Genomic DNA, 20938 nt, shown 5'->3' with positions numbered 1-20938 from the left:
ACCAATAAACAAGTCAGTTCATATATTTTTGTAGTGGTTTTTCTTTAATTTTGACGTTTTCTTTGTTTAGCTGAGGAAAAGTTTATCGTTTTTAAAGCATACAAATTTCTCATATGAAACATACACAAATATATAGCGACATACAAGTACAGGGATTGGTCAAAGGGTGTCTGGAGATCCTCGACAGCTGTCCGTAGCCATTCAAGGACGCCAACAACTCTTTTAATCAAAATTTATGTTAATAGAATATGCGAAGGGATCTTTAATTTATTTTATATGTCCGTAGGCGTAGTAGTACAATAGTAGGTAATTAGTTCACTTTCAATTTACAACAAATAATTTCTTTTATTGAAGTTGCGCATTTTTATTGAATTTCGTAGCTCTCATTATAGACTTTCAATGGTGCGCGAAATTCATTACAACAATTAAAATACATATGCCTATATTAACAATAGATTTTTGTTTCGTTTTCGTATCGGATCTGTTTAGTTGATATCGTATTGTATCTGCATTATCATTACGCATAGCTGTGGCTTAGTTTAAAGTTAAACTCTTTATGCTGTAGGACATGTTTAAGAATATTAAATATTAATATCTCTTAATCGCTTATCTACTAGACCGTTACCAGGACTGTGAAAGGATCGCCCTAGATTGGGCAATTGTTTTTGTTTAGATTTTGTTTTTGTTTTCGTTTCTTTCTTTTTTTTTGTTTAGTTTTTCTTTAGTTTCTTTGAGGTGTGTTAGCACACTCCTAGTTGCTGTAGCCTAGCGCTGGTTGGTTATTAAATGTTAGCTAAGTTTAAGTTATGTATGTACAGATGCTAAGTGCTAGCTCGAAGTGATACGCTAATTTGTGTTACTTTGTGTATGGGATTTTGATAAATGCCTTATGGATTTAGAACGATTTACATTATGTACCGCTGTGGTAGATCTCTCACTAGATGCTAGCTTACGACTAAGTGTCTTACGGGCGTAATTCATGAAATGTCCAGCAATATTTCCAACCTTTACAATCGTTTTGTGTGTGTGTTTGTGCTTATCATCTATTTTATACAACTTCTCTCTTTCCATCTGCGTGTTTTCATATTTTACAAGCTAATATTATAGAGATGTAAACGGTTTCACCATCAAATATTGTTGGACGACGCGTTGATAAGTTGCGGATGAGTGGATTTGTGAGAGTGAATGTGAGCTGATTGCTGATTTACAAATTCAATACAAGCATATTTGATTACATTCGTTTCGGTTCTATTTCTTTCTGTGCATTTCTGTCTGTCAGCTTGCCGTTTGCGGGCGCCAAGAATTCATAGTTGAAGAACTGATTTATCACAAGTATTGTTTTAGTAATTGCAATTAAGTAGAAGGCTTCGCTTGCGCTCTCCGGAAGGGGTAACAACTTGCAAGACGAGCTCTGGACGAGCCCAAATAATTAATTAATTAAAAAATAAATAACAATCATGCTGACTAAATGAGTAAACCATATATGGGAGGATGGTGCGATGAATGAGGGGGCAGCTCCAATGGGCCGAGAGCAGCAGGTGCATCAAATGTTGCCAGCAACACGTGGCAGCTAGTTCAGGAAAAGAATAACCAGGTCGCCACTCAGTAGTACAGGTAACTGTTGTTCAACATGTCGTAGCGGTAATCGAACTGTGGCTGCTGCTGCTGTTGCTGCTGCTCGGATCGATGCTGCTGCTCGCGCTGGAAGCTAGTGAACCAACTCTTTGTTGCGGCAATTCGCAACAGGTACTTTCATTCCTTGCGATGCTGCTGCTGCTGCTGACCTTCCGGTTGCTGTTGCTGCGACTGCAGAAGGTGCTGCTGCTGCTGTTGCAGGTGGGGCGGCAGCCTCGACTGCTGTTGCTGCTGCTGCGACATGCCACTGCCCACATGTTGCGCCTGCATTCCGTGCTGGCTGTGAAGGCCATGCATGGGCGCCTGGGCGGGCACATGGCCATTCAAGCTTCCGCCGCCAGCCGACGAAACTGCATTCGAGGCAGCCGTGGCCGTGCTGTTGCCCTCGGACTTCTCGCGGGGCAGCAAGTAAACGGAGCCATCGGCAGCTTGCTGCAGACTGTAGTCTGCCGGCGAGCAGGGATTGCCCTCGGGATCCCGGAGATACTGTAGAGTAACAATTTAATTAGTTTGTGTTCTGACAAGTAAAAATAATAAACAAACCCACCTGGAAGACATGACGATGCAGCATGGCGAACTTGTTCGAGATGCGCTTGCGCTCGCTCTCCAAGTGATCGCGGTCCTGATTGAGCTGCGTCTTACGCTTGACCACCGCATTCACCTCGTCCTCGAGGGTGAGGATCTGGTCCAGCTTGCGCTTGCGGCAGTTCTGGGCAGCCACCTTGTTCTTGCCACGCCGACGAATGTCGCGGATCAGCGACAACTGGTTCTCGCTCAGGTCATACTTGGACAATCGCTCGTTGAACTCGTCCATGGGCAGATTGATAATGTCCTGCACGGAAATGGGGATGTTCAGGGAGCGGGCGCGCTTCTCATCGCGTGTCAGATGCTCTTCCTCCATGCTGCTGCTACTTCCGCCGGCACTGCTGCTGCTGCCGGCACTCGTTCCCTTCGAAGCGGTCTTAGTGGCCACCAGAGGCTTCTTATCGCGAGCCTGGGGTCTGGGCAGGGAGCCACTTCCCTGGGGCAGCGAATAGGTATGGTTTAGTTGCACCAGATCCTGTGAAGTCCTGGGCGATGGTCGTACTGTATAGTCCCCGGAGAAGGCGCTTCCGCTGGCTCCCATGCCGTAGGCCTGGTGGTGATGGTAGTCCTTGGTCAGAGCGGGTCCCATCGCTCCTGGCTCACTGATGCCACCGCTGGCCATGCCCGAAGAGGCGTAGCCAGCATCGTACTCATACTTGATGTTCTGCGATTGGACTGCCGTGGCAGCTGCTGGTGGAGCTGTGGGCGGCAGAGCCGATGGGGTCTGCTTGTGGGGATCCCTCTTGCCGTACAGCTGGTGCTTCTTCTGCGCCACCGGCGGCTGACGGGTGGCTGTGCTCAGCCGCGAATTGTTGTTGTAGCTAAAGTCGTAGGGGCCGCCGTACTTGCCCTGATGATAGTCCTGGGCGGAGTCGCTGCCCTCGCCCCACTCGCCGTCGGAGAGGGACGGCACGCGCTCCGAACCCATCGAACTGACAGCACTGTCGCTGGACGCGTCCAGGCGATCCGCACCGCCTTGTGCTCCTGCACCGCCGCTGGCCAAAAGATCGGCGGTCATGCCCGCTGCTCCAGTGCCCACAGCCGAGCCGCTCATTGGGCCCACGCCGCCTGCAGCTCCGTTGGCTTGGTTGCCGTGCGGATTTCCCGTCCCCAGTTGAGCCGAGCTGCCGGAGCCGCTGCTGACATGTCCACTGCTGGGCAAGCCCAGCACCGAGGAGTTGTTGCTGGTGCTGTTGTCCACCATGCGACAGAAGCCTGCAACGGGAGAAGAGTTCGATTAGTTCGGAATAGTTAGGAATTAGGAATAGATAAGCTAACATCTACCTTATTCCTGGTATAAACACAAATAGCTTTAATAAAGCAAGTCAAGTATTGAACTGATCACACTGACCATTACCAAATAATCTTTGTAAGCCCGTTAAAGAGTAATCTAACCCCTCCAGAAGGTACCTCCTCCCAACTCTGTTGGGCTATCAGTTTACTATTATTATCGTACGAGTGGAAAATTCACACCCAGAAGCGCTGAGCCTGATGATGTGTTGCAATTTTAAGCTAAAAGAACTCGTACAACTAGTTCTCCTGATGATTTTCGGGCTGACCCACTTCACGTATACGGGGCCTATTAGAGGGTCGCCCTTATCGCCAGGCACGCCTTGAATCACTCGCAGCTTCGATTATTCAGCACAAATTTACGACTAGCATTCCGGCCGCTCGGTGCGAGGAGAAGTACTGAAAACTGTGCAGTCATTTTCCATATTTCACTGGCCCTTATCTTATCGGGCGATAAGGAGCGACTGTGTGCGAGGAGCAGCTCGTGAGCGCCTGCCACTGTTAGTCGCTGTTTCGCAAATACCTGGCCACATTTCCACATCTTGCTGGCCCCTTCCTGATAGGAGGAGTCGGATCTGTTCCCCGTATCTAATCACCGTCCGCCCGGAGTCCAAAAACAGAAACTACACGCCCTGTGGGCACATTTTGCGGGGTCTCACCGACACGGCGAGTAATCTCCGAGTGCAATCTCACATTGCTGCGCGCCTGCAGCTAATTAGCCAAATCAATCCGTAAGCTGATTGGGGCAGCTCTCGCGTATTTATACCCTCTGCGAGCAAGGTCAAAGCGTGAACCATAAACATTGATGACTTGACAAAATGCCATACTTTGTATGAGCACGAAGTGTGTGTGGGTACGGGCAACGCTGGCTACGCAGAAGCCTCCCATAAGTTATTGGCTATGACAATAATAATGCGAAGAAGTCGCCTATAAGTTATTGGCTATGATGATAATGAAAGTAATCTTTGTTTTAAATTTTCCCTAGTCCTTCTTTGTCAGCATGAAGTGGAAAGTGCTTTCAGTTGGGTTTTATAAGTTAAGATTGACAAGGAATAGTTCCTTAGTGCATAACATAAAAGTCAATTGTTTTAAGCAAAAGGTCAGGAATCGATGTATTACAATGAAAACTGAATGAAAATGTAAGCTTTAGTAAGAAATCTGCCAGCTAAGGCCCAAAACCAAGAATTCGTTTCGGATTGCCATAATTTCCCATATCGATGGTGCACTGTAGCCGAACAGGAGAGTTATCAGCGACGAATTGAGCGCACAAGACATAACGGAAACCATAAAGATAACCGTTAAAGCCAGTGACACGTTTCGTGATGTGCAAAAAGTGAAAATTAAAGAGGAGTACGTAAAAATAATGCGAAGATCCAAGTGGAGAGCGTCTTTGTTGCGCAGAAAGCTAACTCCGCCCCCACCAACCCCTAGAACTCGCAACTATTCATCTGGCTCTCCTCTATGCTCTCGAGCTTTTTAACGTTGTTTCGAAAAGCGATGACTCAGCAGTTTAAAAATAGTAAACAGCAAACAGGCGGCAAATAATAATGAAAGGGGGGGCAAAAAAAACTTGCTGAGCGGGCATTAGGCTGCGGGGAGAGCGAGCGGCGAGAACCGCTCGGGAGAGCGGGCAGAACGCTGATATCAGAGTCGGAATCGGAATCGGCAGCAGAAGCAGCAACAAAGATCGCCGTGCGGCATGACTAATGAAAAATTGTTACGCGGCCACAGGCAGAATTTAGAGGGCTTTCGCTCTCTTTTTGGCAAGGGGCGCGGACACGGGCCCGAAAATAAAACCACCCCGTCCGAGCGGTCTCCGGTCCAGAGCAGCATCCGCGCGATCACTCTCACCTGTTGAATGCCTTCACCGTTTTTGGGCTGCCAGAACGCCCGACGTGCGCCAAACCAAACTCGAGTTACGCACACTGGTAAAGGCGAAGGCGAATGCGTCACTGATTTATCAAATTGGCTATGCTAATTGCGTTAAGTATACGGCACGTTGCGCGCTGCGAGTGTGCGGCGGCACATAAGTATATTTCAATGGTTTTCGAGTCGCGTCGCTGCGGGTTCTAATATTTACTTTACTATTTACTATCGTATTCGATTGTTCGTGCTCGACTGACTTGCCTCCGCTCGCGCTCTGTTCTTTTCGCCTGCCGTTCGCCCTGCCTCTCGAGTGAGTGGGTTCGCTGTTTTTTAGCTTTCGTCGTCGCCCGACGAGTGAGTGGCTGTCGCGAAACCTGAGCGCCGCTCTCGCCCGCCCCCGCTCACCCGCTCACCGGCCAAACTCTGAACTAATTGCACGAATTTCGTATGCTAATCGCGCAAGAACGATAAACGGTGGGCAAGCGAGAAAAGCTCGCCAGGTGAGTGGAATCGCGCCGAGTGAGACCTTCTGTCGCTGCTTGCGCACGCGCTCTTCGCCTCGTTCTGAGTCAAAGCTCTCCGCGGTGAGTGGCTAGTGGGTGGGGAGCCGCCGACGATGCGCATTCCACTTAACGGCCCCCAAAGCTTATTAATAATTTAACAGAACTTTTTGGGGGATCGGAAAGCTCAGCACTGGGAGAAATTTTAGGTAATTGGGAGGAGCACGTTAAGTTATACAATAAATATTTGATTGTAATGCTGTTAGGCAAATTGCGGGAATTGGTGATGTATCAGTTTTAGAAACAAATGATTTTTGTTTTGGAGATTTTTCTAATAGCTTACAAAATAGAAAATAGTAACTTCATCAAAAATATATATCTTATTCCTTTATCAAATAATAATTGTTATTAATGGTAAAATGTTGATTTTTTCTTTTCCCTACTAAAGCTGACCTCCCTTGACTTGCTTAATGCTTAAAAAATATAAATTCTTAGAAACTCACTCTCATTCATGTCCATCAAGTGCAGATCCTCATCGGTAAAAATGGAGTTGATAAAGCCATCCGTCTGGTTAATGTCCGAAGAGGTGTTCTAGAGGAAGTCGGGAAGACCGCTATAAAAGGATGAACTGAGACTTAAAGATAGATTTGACTCACCCCGTAGTACATCAGGTCGTGCTCCACCTTGTAGGCGGCGGCGGCAGCGGCTGCTCCGTCGGCCTCGTGGCTGGAGTTGGTCAGATGCATGCTCGAGCTGACGGCCGAGCCCAGGTTGTGCCCGTAGTGGGGCTGGCCAGTGGGGCAGATGTCGCCCAGGGCGGCGTTCGGGTGGTGCAGCATGGCCGCGTGGTGCGGCGGCGGCGGCGGTGGTGGCTGCAGGGGAGCCGAGGCGCCACTTCCGTACTGACCATGCTGGCCCGCAGTGCCCGGGGCTCCGTTCGAGGGCGCCGCCTGGTAGGAGTAGCCCGGATAGTGGTGCGGATAGGGCGACATGTCGGACACCCCGCCCACCATGCTCGGAATGGGACTGAAGTAGGTGGCAAAGTCCTGGAGACGCTCCATCGAGACGCTGCGGTTCAGACGCGGCATGCGGCCCTGCAGGCGGAGAGGAGGACAAAGAGACATTGATTAATTCGGCGCTCGTCGCTTAGCCGCGTTGATGTATTAACAAGGTGAGAAGGGTTCGGCATTACGAAACTTATAACTCAATAACCGATCAATCATCCGCCGGGGAATTCTCTAGAAACGCGGCCAGACAATAAACCGAATTCAAATTGCGCTACAAGTAACAATCTCCTGGCTGTCAGAGTCTCAGTCTCCGTCTCCGTCTCCGTCTCAGACTCGGACTCAAACTCCGACTTGGCATCCGAGGCTCTGTGTAAGCCAAAAAACGTGCACAATGTATCGGTCTGGCGATTTGACTGCCAGATCGATCAATGTGGAATCGAAATGAAATTCGTATCTTTCAAATTGACAAGTGGGGTTCGGGGTTCGCGGCCCAGCCAGCGGTCTTGGCCAGTTTTATTTTCGTTTCATGCCTGTTTTCCTAAGACTCCTCTGTAAGCCAAGCTGGCTCTGTAAGTCTTGGCATCTTGGGCTGGCTGACGGATGGCCGGGCATCGTGAGACTACCACGACTTCATTAGGCCGCCTTTTGTTATTGTTAATTACCGGTGGGTGTATTTATTTACTCAACTAATTCCGCAGCCAGAGCGTGGGCGAATGGCAAAGGTGTACATCGTACGTATAAAATCCCCCCACGGCACTCACACCCTCCAATAAAAATATTCCTCGAACTCGGACTGCGATCCTTTATCAATTCCTTTAGCGGCAATTTGTTTCTTAATGCTAAATGTGCAATTAAGATCTTTCAGAGATGAGATGCGATACGTTCCGATCCGATCCACCTATATCTGGCTGACGTTGACGCTGATGCACTTTGACACTGACATTGCCGATAGGGATCGGAGGCGAGAAGCGAAGACTCCGACAAAGGAACTCTGGATTCCGATCGAACTCCTCTGCGCGTTGACGTTGAGTTGTCGTTTGACCAGCACCAACTGACTGACTGACGGAATGACAGTAGCCAAGGCGACGCACACAGACGCTCGGAGATGGATGCACTCCGCTCGGTGTGAGTGCGGGCCGAACAAACAACCTGTATCCGAGTGGCTCGCCCTGCGCATGTGTATCTAATGAATGCCTCAACACGCTCCTGAGCGCAAACAGGTAAGTCCCACCAGGCAGGTAGGAGCCATCGCCGAGCATTGGGCGTTCACTTCAGCCAGTTGCAGTCGCTCCGCATCTGTATCTGTGTATCTGAGTCTCTGCGTATCTTTGTATCTGTGAGTGCGCAGCGCGCATGTGTAATTTGAATTGTCACTGTCTTGTCATTAACTTCTGGTGTTGGCCATTGTTTGTTACGCTTCACACGCAAACAAATCCAACCGCCAACTTAGACACGGTAGCCGATCTCCTTGCACACATGCATCGATCTGGAGGTGAGATCGTCTAGGGGTTTTTGAGGGCCCAAGATCTGTTCCCTGGAACCTCTAATTCAACCTCAACCGTTACGGGCGGCGAAGAAAGGGGCGGAAGATGCATTAGATTGCATATTTGATAGGGGAGTTACCATCATTTGAGAGTATTTCACTACTGCCGATCCCATTAGCTGTTGTCATGCAGGTTCCGCTAGATTAGGACTATAATCTCTGCGGCTTTTGAGTTCTACTTGGTCTATAGGGAGGTGCATCTTCTAGTTCCCTAGCAGTAACATACAAATATCTCACTTTAAATACTCAATAACTATTTTAAAAGTAACCACAGACTACCGCAAAGCTCATCATTGATCATTTTTATACCCAACGGGAAGCAAATGTGCTAACAATTTATTTAATGGAAAGTAATGCTTCAACAAAATTAATATTTTGTGCACGAGCACAAGCAGGTGAACGTGAGCACTAGGGGAGTCCGCGGCAATCAGCTACAAGTGCATTTAGTATGAAAAATAGGTTTTTAATTGAACGACTTGAAGCATTCCCAAAATCGGCGTTTAATCCGCAAAACAAGCACTTTGAATTCGATATTTGTTAAACACATTTCCTCGAAATCCCCAATCCGGGAACCACCGATATTCTGCGGCTTACACTTAGTCCCTGTTGCCAGCGGCCGGCAAATCCCCCCGAGCGCCCAGCCATCACACCTGAGCGGTAGTTTCGTGTGTTTTTTGTCATTAACTTGATTTATGTGTGTGCACAAATCGAGTCCCATGACAGCCGCGTCTGAGTTCCTCGGTTCGAGGCGCAACTTGAGCCTCCGCAGCCATCAAACTGTTTACATAAATTGAATTAAAATCGTACGGCAAAGAGCGGGGGCAAAAACTACAGCCAAGAAAAACAACGAAGCGGGGCAAAGCAAAACAGAGATGCTGTAAAATAATTAATAAAGTTTTTTTGTTGTTCATTCACTCGCTCTGCGCTGATTTTCAGCGTTAAGCTTTTTGCAAATATTTAAAATTCACATAATTAAAGCCGTGCAGGGCGATTAGCGGGGGGAAAGGGGGCGTGGCAGGGGCAGGCGCAGGGGCAAGGGACGGACATTAAGAGATACATTTTTTTGTAATTCGCGCGCGCTAAATGGGGATTTAATTGCAGGGGCTACCGCCGAGCGGGCTCGAAAGATGCAATCAAGCTGCGCAGGGGAAACCGGGGGCAGGCAGCGCCGCAAAGTGCCACCGAATTCAATAAACACTTCGGCCCCATGCGGGAAAGTCAAGTGGCGCATTGCAAGCGACACAAAAAACAAAGGCTGCGAGCAAGAGCCAGCAGCGAAGTGTCCGTAATGAACGCAGGCGCACCACCCCCCCACCTTGCACTCGACGCCTCAAGAGCTTGGCTTAGTGATTGCAATTAGCAGGAGGTGCACACGAAAATATATCAACGCTTAGTATTTATACGGTTTTAGATCATTTACAAAACACATTTATAGGGCTGGTACTACTTTTGCCATTAAAACATCACTAGCAATATCTAACTTATACTGAAAACTGGTTGTATAAGATTGCTTTCTCTAGAAATTGCCCTAATCCTTTCCATAAAATACTACCTTACATTTACCCTTCCCATTTCTCTCTGTGCATAGACCGTAGTAGATCCCCATAACGACACCTGAGGGCAGGTAGCATCAGCGCAGCACAGAGCCTCACCATCAATGAATGCAAATGGCAAATTAAATGTGATCAGGAAGTTGCATAATGATTATTCGCACTAGGATCAGGGAAGAAGTGCTGGAACAACAAAGCTTAAAGCCGCCTAATGACACTTTCCGCTTAACGGGATGCACAATCCCCCCGAGAGTCGGCGGAGGACTTAGCCGACCAGGGTTCGGCGGAATCCTGCGAATAACCGATCATCTGGCTCATTAAATGGCTTTGGCAAGTGCCGAGCCGGCAACCCGCTGGCATTCACAAAAACTGCAAACTGGACGGACCACATCAAACACGCCGGACTAAGCCTAATCCACCGACTCAGGCTGACCGCTGTGGTTTTCCTCTTGGAGGAGGTGCCGCGCGGGCCCATGAGAGTTGCTACCGGGGAACAGACTTTGCAGTAATTGCCGCTGACTTCATGACTGCTTCGCCTTTGTAAAATCGTCTCTTTTGTCAACTGTGAGGCTTCTGTTTGGGAGTCTAGGCAGGTCGAAGGTGGCACACAGGCTGAGACCTTCATTCAGGAACCACTTGTTTGGCTCAGATTGTGGTGGATTGGTTTGGAAGGCTCCGAAGAGTGGGGCGTAACGAGACGATATTAAACATCAATGAAACATGATAACAAATACATATCGCATAAAAAACAAAATGAAGCTGTACTAAACTTAGTTCTTCACCTTTCCAAAATGGTATTCAAATTCAGTTCATTCCTGATGAATCAAGAAATAAGGTAAAAACGAGATCAGAAGTAACGAAAACAGTTGCTAAGTAAACACGCGGAGAGTGAGGGAGAAACGGGTTAAGAAAGATCTTTAGAAATCTTAACAAAACTGAAGAGCAGCTCAGTCAAGGTACACATAAAACCAAGATGGGCGACTACGGCTCGTACCTCAAGTAAAAACACCGTCCAGATCTGTATGTAGGTATGTCTATTATTTTAACGTTGCTCGCATTCGCCTCAAACATACTTTTGTTGCTCTTCCCGTACATTTTTGATGAGCAGTTTCAAAAAAGCCAAAAAATAATAATTCAAAAAGTCGGTTCCGACCAGAAACTGCTGAAAAGCGAGCGAAGAACGAAGAGTGCAGGGAAGAGAGGCCCAGAAGACTGGGGCCTGATTGACGAACTTGTGGCTGCAAACGGAATAAAGGCATGGCTTTCGGGGTGGGAGGGACCATGGGGGCAAGGTGGCAAGCATGTACAACCAGATTTGAAGCTTTGTACAAACAGCAACAACAGCGACTCTTGAGGAGAGCAGCCCCAAGATCAAGTGCTTGAGAACACCCTGCGATGGAGGAGGGATCGGAGGCCGAGGTCGGCCACGTGAAGAACCAGAAGAAATGGAAGGCAGATCACGAAGGAAAATACCGAACAGTGAAAAGAGCCACTCCAAAACGAGGAGAAGCAGCCCGGGAATAACGAAAGCGACGTGCGAATGATCCTTGGATGACTACATATGTACATTTATAACCCAACAACCGAGGTCAAAATAAAGGGATCTTCAAATATCTATTAATTTACATTTTACTTGATAGTAAATTCATAAAGTTTTAAGAGAATGTTAACAAAAATATTTAAAATACTGTATAGTTACAATATTTTTAAGATATAAAATGAAAATGAAGTAAGTATTTACTTGTTCCCGTTCTAAACCGAAAAATCCCATTTAAAATCCCTATTATTCTGACCCCAGCTGTGCCTACACTCACGCTCCGCGGGCCGTGTACATGTGTACAGCCATGTAAGTATGTGGAGCGCTCGACGGATGGCAGCACTTGAACCGAGCATCCGCATCAAATTATAAATAAATATACCTTTTGTCTGTGGGGAGGATTACGATCGATGCACACATACCTGGTGATGGCCATGATGGAATCCGCCGGCAGCCGGCTGCCTCTGGAAGGCGCTGCCCGTGCCGCTGCCCACGCCCACTCCGACGCCGACGCCCACGCCGACTCCACCGCCGTAGTTGGCCTGCTGCACCGCTCGCTGGTGGGCGGCGGCGGCAGCGGCAGCATGGTGGGCATGGGCGTGGTGCATCGTCGCATGGTGGTGGCTGTGGGGATGGGCATGGGGGTGGCCGTGGTGCGGATGGGGGTGGTGGTAGGGCGGAGCCGTGGATTGCAACATCTCGTCTAGCTCCTTCTTGGCGTCCTCATCTAAGTCAAACAGGGGCGAGCCCACGGAGTTTTGCAGGTCCTCGAAGTCGCACACCGAGAAGCTATCTCCGCCGTCAGCCTTCTCCGGATCGGTCTCCTTGTCCTCCGCGCCGAGTCTACGTTGCTTGCTGGGAACTCCTTCGCAGCCGAGGAAGTCCTCACCGGTCTCCGATACAATCCGCTGGGCTTGGTTCTCGTTCAAGGCGGCAGCTGCCTGCGAAGTGGAGGCCACCGGGTCGTCGGATAACTAGAGGTTGGGAGGAAGCACATAAGGTGTTTTCTTAGGACGGGTTGGGAAGCCGACTTACCTCGTCGAGGTTCGATAGTTCAGAGAGCTTGAGTACGTCGTTCAACAACTCATCCAGGGGCAAGCGTATGTATTCACCTGAGGGAGAGAAAAAGAAACGGCGATTTTAGAAACTCATTCTTATTATATGTATTTTTCATACAATTTGATCTTGTTTCAGGTGTACAATCCCTTAGATTTGAATTTTTACACTATTAGGTTCTGAGAGGTACATAAACATCAATGAACGGTTCAAACTTTCTATCAATACATCAGTCTTCTACAGCCAAAACATAGTATATAAAGAAATAACATTTAGCTCATACATTATTATATCTATAACTATTTTCATATTTATTGGAAAATGTTTCTATTGTTTTGATATCTAGCTTTGGGAATATCAATAATCCTCGTCTTCCACTACCAAGAATGATGTCTTTTCCGCATAATCATTTAATAAACAATATTAAAATCTTTTGATCGCCCACAATATTTATAGTAAATAAACTGCATTCCTTGGGGAAGAGTTCCCCCCAGGGTCAGGACCTTTGTGACCCCATCGAAGCATGTAAAATATAGGAAAATATTTTGATCATTTGAACAGGATAGCTGGCCGTCCCTTTAGAAACTCCCACTCCCCTAGAAACTCCCCAGGGAGTGATCAATTTTCTGCTACAAAAACAGTTTGAAGGCCGAAAAGATGCCGGGGCCAGGAAAGAAGGCAAACAAGGAGCGTCCCAAACAGTAGCACTTTCCTGTGGGAGCGTGAGTTTGGAAAGATCAGCGGAGAGATCACAAAGTGGACAGTAACTAGAGTCAGTCGAGCTGCGGCAATCATTAATCATAATCATAAAAACGTGATCTCTGGGAGATCTCCTTCACTCAAGCCGTCTGACGGATGTAGCTGAAAAATATTGCAATAAACGAACGATTTCCCAAGCTCCCTGCGGTCCTAGCCCCTCCATCTCCGCCTAATTGATGATCGGTTATGACAGCTCCCAGGTATCTAAACTAAACACAAACTAAACCCAGGCACAACAATGGAAAAGCTGCCCCCAAGTGTATCGCTTACAATTGACTCGCAGACAATTGGTTCCTGGTCAAACATTGATGGCAGCCAAATATTTGCATTGGAAATTCTCGGGAAAATCCAAGTCAAGAACCGAGTGGGGGCATTCGACATTATCAGAAAATTACTACTTAACATCGACTCGAGTTCCACGAAGAGGAAAACCCCGACACCCAGACGTGGGCAAACATCTAGATAAGGCCAAACGAAAACCCGAAAAATAAAGGCTGAACAGAGGGCGCAACTTGGCCGAAAGAGCGGACTAGAGAGCGACTCAAGTGGTGTGACGATGACGACCTTTGCCGGGGCACTTGAGTCGGGTCAAAAATTAGAATAAACATCGCAGATGGAACAGTTCGGTTCTCCGGGCCCGGCCAACACAGTTCTACCAAATGCTTTGTTATTCTTACGATTGGTTACAGAACACAATCCCCCTCTACTGCTTTTCCAATTTCCATCGCAACCATTTTGGGCCTGCTCCGTTCTTCTCTGTTCTGGCCATGTTTTTTTTCCGGCTTGCTGGCGAACAGCCTGTTATTTTAGGGTTCTCCCTTCGTTGCTTAATTTTTTGGTAACAGTTCGTGGTCCGTTAATTTTGGTATGCGTTCGTGTGGGTTTCGAATTGTTTACTTATCGTTTTTGGTTGATTGTCTCTCGTTTCGTGGGTTTCCAGCTCGCATTGTGGCCGAAACGACAACGAAAATATTATTCGATTTGGGTTCGTGTGCAGGGCTTTGTTTTGTCACCCGCTTGGCCAGGAGCAACTGTCAACTGTCACCAGCAATTAGGCGACAAGGCCCAAAAGAGGCGTTGATGGGGCCAACAATTGTTTGACCGCCATGGAGGTAGGGGTAGTCAAATTTTTGGTTACCTTTCAGTTTGCTCGGAAGGAAGGAAGTTAGCAAGGAATATGGTGGGGGAGTCGCGTAATGGAGCCGCTAATGGGGTTGATTGAGCACTAAACACCGACGGCTACTTGATATTTTCACAGGGGTGGCAACGAGTGGGCTTTGGGGTGGCATTGGGCGCTGCACTTATCACTATTTGCATAGATAATAAGCCCAATCGAAGAATTGAATGGGGCTGTACTTGTTTTTATTATGGTTGGTTGAGAAAACACATAAAAAATTATTTAATAGGTTATCAATCGATGATTCCAGGGCGCAGAGAAAAGTACAGTTAGTGCATACTTTGCTATTTGCCAATTGAAAATGGAACTTTTTTATTAAAACATTTACTCCTCCCAACCCACCTTTAGCTTAAGAAGTTAATATCTTTTTCAAGAATACAACATTTATTTAAAACAAAATTACCCACAAATATTCTGGCCCCACGTTGGGCGCCATATTTATGCTTTGCTAAACGCATAATAAAGTTTAAAACTCGGTCACATCTCCGAGCCAAACAATAAAACATTACGAACCTTTGTTAGTTCAAGGGATGCTGCAATGATGACGCAGTCGATGTCTATGAAATATTCGTGTTTATAATCCAAGAAACACAAACGCCCGAAGAGCCAAAGTCAAATGTGTCTTGGCTGTTTTGGTTTATTATTTCGTCGATTGTCGTGTATAGATCGTTGTAGTTGCTTTTGTGAACAGATTGAACACAAATTGTTGCAATAAAGCGCTGATTGTTGTTGATATTTGGCCAAACACTTTGACAATTATGTAACGTTTTGACAGCCAAAATGTTGCAGAATCAACAATGGCGTGCCGACTAAAAGCAGCCGAAGCAAAGCAATCCAATCGCAACTTCGATATTGCCGTTTCCGTTGCAGACAGACTTTTATTGTCTGGTCTTTATTTTGTGTGTTTTTTGCCTTGCACAATTGGATTGTATGTGTGGAAAATGGGTTTAAGTTATTTTGCAATGCCTTTGGTTATTGTAGGGGGTTTTTTAGAATCGCACAATGGTCACTTAAGTGTGGAGCTTGGTATGTATTTTTGATTTGGTAACTTTCACTTTTTTTTCCTTTTTTTCACAGATGCAGAGACGCGTAATAGTTTATAAATTTGTTAATGTTTGACACAGTTCGATGATGATTTCCGCTTCGTGGAGAATTTTCCAAATCATCTAATTGGCATAAAAAGAGCCGAAACACTTGACTTGGCCAGAACGAGCGATTGGAACTGTCCGATTCGGAGTGCCGCGTCACCTTGCCGGGCTCACGGACTTGTTAACGAATCTTCGCCGGAGCAGAGTCCTTTTTTCTTGTCCACGCCCACGAAATCGGTGGCGTATTATTTCTTATATTTTACCCTTATTCGATTCGCTGCGCGCGCGTCAAGCGTCCAACGTTTCTCGAGCGTTTATAAAAATTCGAATACGATTCTAAAACGCTGCCCAAGCCTCTGCCGCGGTCGCTGCCCCGCCATCGCTGTCGACGCCGGCTGCGGCAGTGGCGCAAGAGAAATGGCGCTCTCAAGCCGGGGCCAGGGCATGAGTGCGAGCGGGACGACCGTAGGCCCTTCCTCCCCGCTTCGAGCTGGCTCTGTTCATGCGGACTCGCTTGCGCCCGAGTGTGTGTGAGCGAGGGGCGGAGCCTGGAGTTCAGCTTGGGTTGGGTGCGAGTGTGTGTGTGCGCCTGTATTTCGTGTTTCTGCCTTTGCTTTTGGCCGCTTCAACATGGACGCTTTGTTTCAGCCCGAAGTCTTCCACAAAAAGCCAAAACTGGTTCTCTTGTTCTTATTCCCAGCATGTGCATGTTCCTCAGCTTGAGCGTGTATGTGTGCGTGCTTGCGTGTGAGCCACCAAGAGGTAGAAAAAACAATCTAATCAAGTAATTTAAACAGTCAACAGCAATAAAAACTGCTTAAATTTGCATGGCTAAGATGCTGGTGGTAGCAAAAAGTCTTTAAGACCTAGAGACTTATCGTTAACCCAAAAAATACATGAAATCCAGAAGAAATTTTAAAGATTTCTCATATTAAGGAGAAACTTAAACAGGTTTCAAGAATAAAAAACTCTTAAAACATGTTTAGGAAAGTATAGGACTGCCGTATTATAACTTAGTAAAAATCGATTACAAATTTATTAAATCATTAAAGAGCACTAAAACAAAAGAGCAACACGAATTTAAACACTCCCCTAAAAATATAACAAAATTCATATGAAACCCCCTCGGAACCTTCAACACCTGCTGCTTAAATAGAGCTCCTGAAACTCCCCCAGCCGTATAGCCAGCAGATTCCCCCTGTCCCGAAACTTCTTCAAGTTCAGCTGCAACTCTTCCATCGACTTTATTTGTTTGCCCAGCTCCGAGGTCCGCACATCCAGGTCGTTCCTAATCTCCACTGTTTCGGCTATCCACCAGTTTTGGACTTTGGCCAGCTGCTGTCGCATCTGCAGCTCAAAACCGCTGACCGTCTGCTGCACTCCCGCCCGCAGTTGCTGCTGCAAGTGCCTGGAGTACTGGCTCTTGAAGCTCCGCTCTTGAGCGACTGGCGTCCAGCTGAGCAGCTCGTATAGGTACATGGACCCCACGAGGCTGCCGAGGACCAAGACGGCTGGCCAGCTGACCGAACGAACCGCCAGGCCACTCAGCAACAGGGTTCCAATGCTACCTTCGGACTTTATCAGGGAGGCGATCACCTGGAAATGAGTCTCATGAACTAGAGGAGCCGCAGGCGGCGTCTCTTTGTGCCCGTTGAGTAGCTTTCGATTCTGGATGGGATTGGAGGGCAGGGTAAGCTTGGCCCGCAGACGATGCCACAGGGCTGCCATGCCCCAGGAAAACCGAAACCTTAGATCGGGCTGAAAATCACGCATATAGGACTGACAATCCGAGCTGTAGATGAGTTGCCAGCTTAGGGTTTCTTCGGTGGGCTGACCCTGGAACTCAATCTCCAATTGACAAAGTCTAGATTGCAGGAGTAGGGATAGGCGTTCCAGGACTTCATTATTGAGGAGCCGATCCAAATGGGCACTCAAAGCACGTTGGTAGTGGTCAAGTTGCCTGGGTAACTGCGGGTGAAATGGGTGCGAGAAGGACTGCACAGCCGTGGGTATTATTCGCTTGATCTGGTCCTTTAGGACGCACTGACCCACTCCTAGGGTCAGTTCACCCAGTTCTTGAGACCGCATTTCCAGAGCTTCTCTTCGCCCATCTATCTGCCTCTCTCGATCCTCCATTTCCCTGTACAAGTCCGCTCTTCTTTCCCTGTTCTCCTTCATCAGTTGACTCACTTTAACTATAAGAGGACTTATCAAAGTGGCTTCCAACTGGGTTAACATCTCCTGGGCACTTAGCAAGTGTTGCCCGAACTTGGTTCTCAAAGCCGACTCCGCCAGGCAGTTGGAGAAATCATTCTCGAATCGCTGGAACTCCAGATATCGTTCTTGTGTTTGTGTCGTGGGATTCCTATTGCAACCGTTCCTTAATTGTAGAGCCTCCAGGGCCGAGACATGGTATATCCTCTTCCTTGCTTGCTCCTCATTGGAGTAAACACCCAGCTCATCGATAAGAAGCTTAAGGCAGCGCTCCACATGCTGGTCCTTCACCAGGTGCTCCATTTCCGGTTCCTGGTTGCTGGCCACATCCCAGCGATTGTTCAGTATGAAGAGATTCGGACGCGAAAGCTTGGAGGCCACCTCCTTGAAGAACTGTCGTTCCACGCGGGAAACTGTGGACTCGGCGTTGAGCACCAGGATGAAAACATCCGCATCCATGCAGTAGTTATCCAGGCAGTCATCCAGTTGTGCTGTGACATCCACTCCGGGCGTGTCCATCAGAACCACATCGTAATCCAGGAGGGAGCAGCGACTCCTGGGCATGTTAACTTGCAGAAGAGTCCTGGGCTTCAGAGCCCTGGGAGAATGGGCACTGGCCAGTTCATTCAAGGCACTCAGCTCCAGGTGCTGCTCCCCGTGCTCGATCTTCACGTGCTCGGCTTCGTCTGTAGTGGTGGCCTGGACCTGGCAAAAACAACTGGTGGTGTGACCCATGGCGCTGGGCAGGATTTTCTCGTGCAGCAGGGCATTGATCACGGCACTCTTTCCATTCGAGGTGCGACCAAAGAAGGCCACCTTCATTCGGTTCCGCAAAAGCACCTTCTCAATAGCCTCCACTTTGCTTGCAAAAAGACGAAGCTGCTCCAGCATTTCCAGATCCTTCAAAAGCACATTATCCTCTATGAGGCTTAGGAAACCGTTTATGTAAGTGCTCATGTCGTGGTATATATCCTGCAGCTCTGTCTTGGCATCCACAAAATCACTCAATCGCGAGGAGGACGACGAGGAGCGGGATATGAACGAGGATATCGATGAGGTACTTTCGCCCGAGTCCGACTCACACATTTTTCGCAGATGGTTTTATCACGTTAATGGAAAAGTTCTTTATAAAATATAGGAGGGAACTCTAGATGTAGTTTGTTTTCTTCATGCAAGGGGTTAGATATTCTAAATAAGAAATTGCTTTGAATATAATTTCTAAGGCAAATTGTTCTACATGAATCTTAGAATTGATTGTATCATAACAATATTATTGAATAACTCCAATAACATTATATTTGTACCATTAAAATTTCATATAAATTTGGATTCCCAGTTGAACAGGCTCAATTTAGCTGCAATTTTCATCTGACCCCAATAGCGCTTCCATTTAATACCTCTCCACTCGCCTACTTAATACCTCTCCATTTCCACCTCGAGGCCCAATAAAAATACAAACTTATTTACCCACAAAATTAACACAATTACCGCAATCATGAAATCACCCAAAAGAGAGTCGGAAAAAGCAGGCAATATGCACATTAATGGGCCACTGAACTAATAGACCGGGCTGAGGCCGTAGAGCCCGAAAACGCTTTTGGTGAACTTCAAAAATACCAAAAATACAGCAAGTAGAAAAAAATCGAATTGGTCGGTTGAGGTTCGGTTCGCTCTGAAAAAATTAGCAGCATCATCAACCAGATGAGGAGGGGGCATTTCGATTGGATGCTTGTATAATTTTTGACGCTGCTAGGAAACAGTAGGAAAAAGAGTACAGAAATATTGAACAAGCCAAACTCGCCTGGTTAATCATTTTTTTTCTCTTCAAAGTTTTTTTGAGCGTTTCTTGAGTGCTTTATTACAACTTAATTAGTTTAAATTGTTGCCGACGCAAAAAAGAAACAATAATAAAGAAGAAGCCGATGCTGATTGAGAAAATGGGAGGTCGGCGGGGCTTAGATACCCGGAGTCGTATCCGGTGAAAGATAATAACAAGCAGTGACTTTAAACATTGTTGGTATCCAGCCATATTCAAATGTAATATTTTTAATCTGCTTGCATAGGAGAAATATATAGAAAATGTTATTTAAACTTTAAAATTGTAATAATGATGCTTCACAGACCGCTTTCCAACACTAAAATTTCCAACACTGTTGACAGATGCATCAAATTCATCGTGCAAAATATGTATAACTAGGTTAAAGAAAGTGCAACCAATATACAAATGAAATTCACCAATGACTTTTCACTAAAAGGCAACCCTAACCTCGAAATGAGAGCAAAAGCTCTTCCGGAAAACCAGTGAGCAACAATTATGACAGGACAGATCCGCGACTTCGGATAGTATCAACAATGAAATGGCTAAAAGAAGCCGAGCCTGATTTTGGGGCAGACGGGGGCACTATTGTTAACAGACATGTGTGTAGATGGCAGTCGGCAACATTATCTGTACTTTACGCTACTTTTTGTTGTTAATGAGTTGCCACAAAATGCGAAGAAGCTGAATGAACCTCATGAATGGGTTTGCAGGCCTCTCATTTGAATAGCCTCATTTGAATACCACAACATGGGGAAATAAATTGGAGAAGGAAATCAAGCGCTGGGAAGGAGAAACTTTCGTAATCCTTAAAGCCAAATGAGCACTCAATGGGTCAAGTATTTGACCACTATGCCGGCTAATTAAACAGCGAGTTTATGTTGAAATTATGCAATTTTCAGTTAGTTTTGGCAACACTGAGGTGCGCAGAGGCTGCGGGGGAGGGTTGCGCAAGACGAAAACACTTGAAAGTGATACGATTATGCAGCACAAAATCGTTGACCAGGCCAGACTAGACCAGACCAAAAATAAAGCCGGTCAGGACTGCAGCCCCCGGCACCTCTACCTATGCCCCTATGCCCCTCTGCCCTGTCTGTTTGTTAGTTTGTCAGCATGTAAATTTTCCTTTTTTTTGTAAATTTGAAGCGTAATGCTGACCACGTAGAATTTGAACAATTTCTACGGTCCACTTCGTCTCCTCGGCCCCTCTTCGCCAGCACTCCCTCGCTTTTCCAGACAACAGCAGGGCGCAGAGCTGGAGGGAGGGTCAAGGAAGGCCACCAGACAGATGAAGAAATGAAGATCCTCAATAGGT

General features: G+C 47.0%; 2 protein-coding genes across 7 annotated transcripts in view; both read right to left on the bottom strand.

The window, feature by feature from the left end:
• Positions 1–23: 23 nt before the first annotated feature.
• Positions 24–20938, bottom strand: part of LOC108031208 (segmentation protein cap'n'collar) — a 42291-nt gene continuing 21376 nt past the window's right edge. For 4 of the 6 annotated variants that reach the window (XM_044091068.2, XM_017104443.3, XM_044091069.2 and 1 more), the window contains 6 exons: positions 12549–12625; positions 11936–12487; positions 6533–6970; positions 6380–6467; positions 2183–3435; positions 24–2121 (listed from right to left, as the gene is read on the bottom strand). In XM_044091068.2, coding sequence (XP_043947003.1) covers positions 1753–2121; positions 2183–3435; positions 6380–6467; positions 6533–6970; positions 11936–12487; positions 12549–12625 — 2777 coding nt within the window. In that variant the 3' untranslated portion in view covers positions 24–1752. Of the gene's footprint in view, positions 2122–2182; positions 3436–5361; positions 5713–6379; positions 6468–6532; positions 6971–7644; positions 8068–11935; positions 12488–12548; positions 12626–20938 lie in introns of those variants that run through there. The other 2 variants (XM_044091070.2, XM_044091071.2) reach the window with 2 other exon arrangements.
• Positions 16600–19020, bottom strand: LOC108031205 (transmembrane GTPase fzo). The gene has a single exon (XM_044090814.2). It carries the CDS (start codon positions 18891–18893, stop codon positions 16728–16730), a length of 2166 nt encoding a protein of 721 aa, XP_043946749.1. The 5' UTR covers positions 18894–19020; the 3' UTR covers positions 16600–16727.

This window comes from Drosophila biarmipes, chromosome 3R (assembly GCF_025231255.1).
Source record: "Drosophila biarmipes strain raj3 chromosome 3R, RU_DBia_V1.1, whole genome shotgun sequence".
Taxonomy (NCBI): Eukaryota; Metazoa; Arthropoda; class Insecta; order Diptera; family Drosophilidae; genus Drosophila; species Drosophila biarmipes.
Note: the sequence above shows the minus strand (reverse complement) of the source record. Positions and strands in the feature narration are given on the sequence as shown.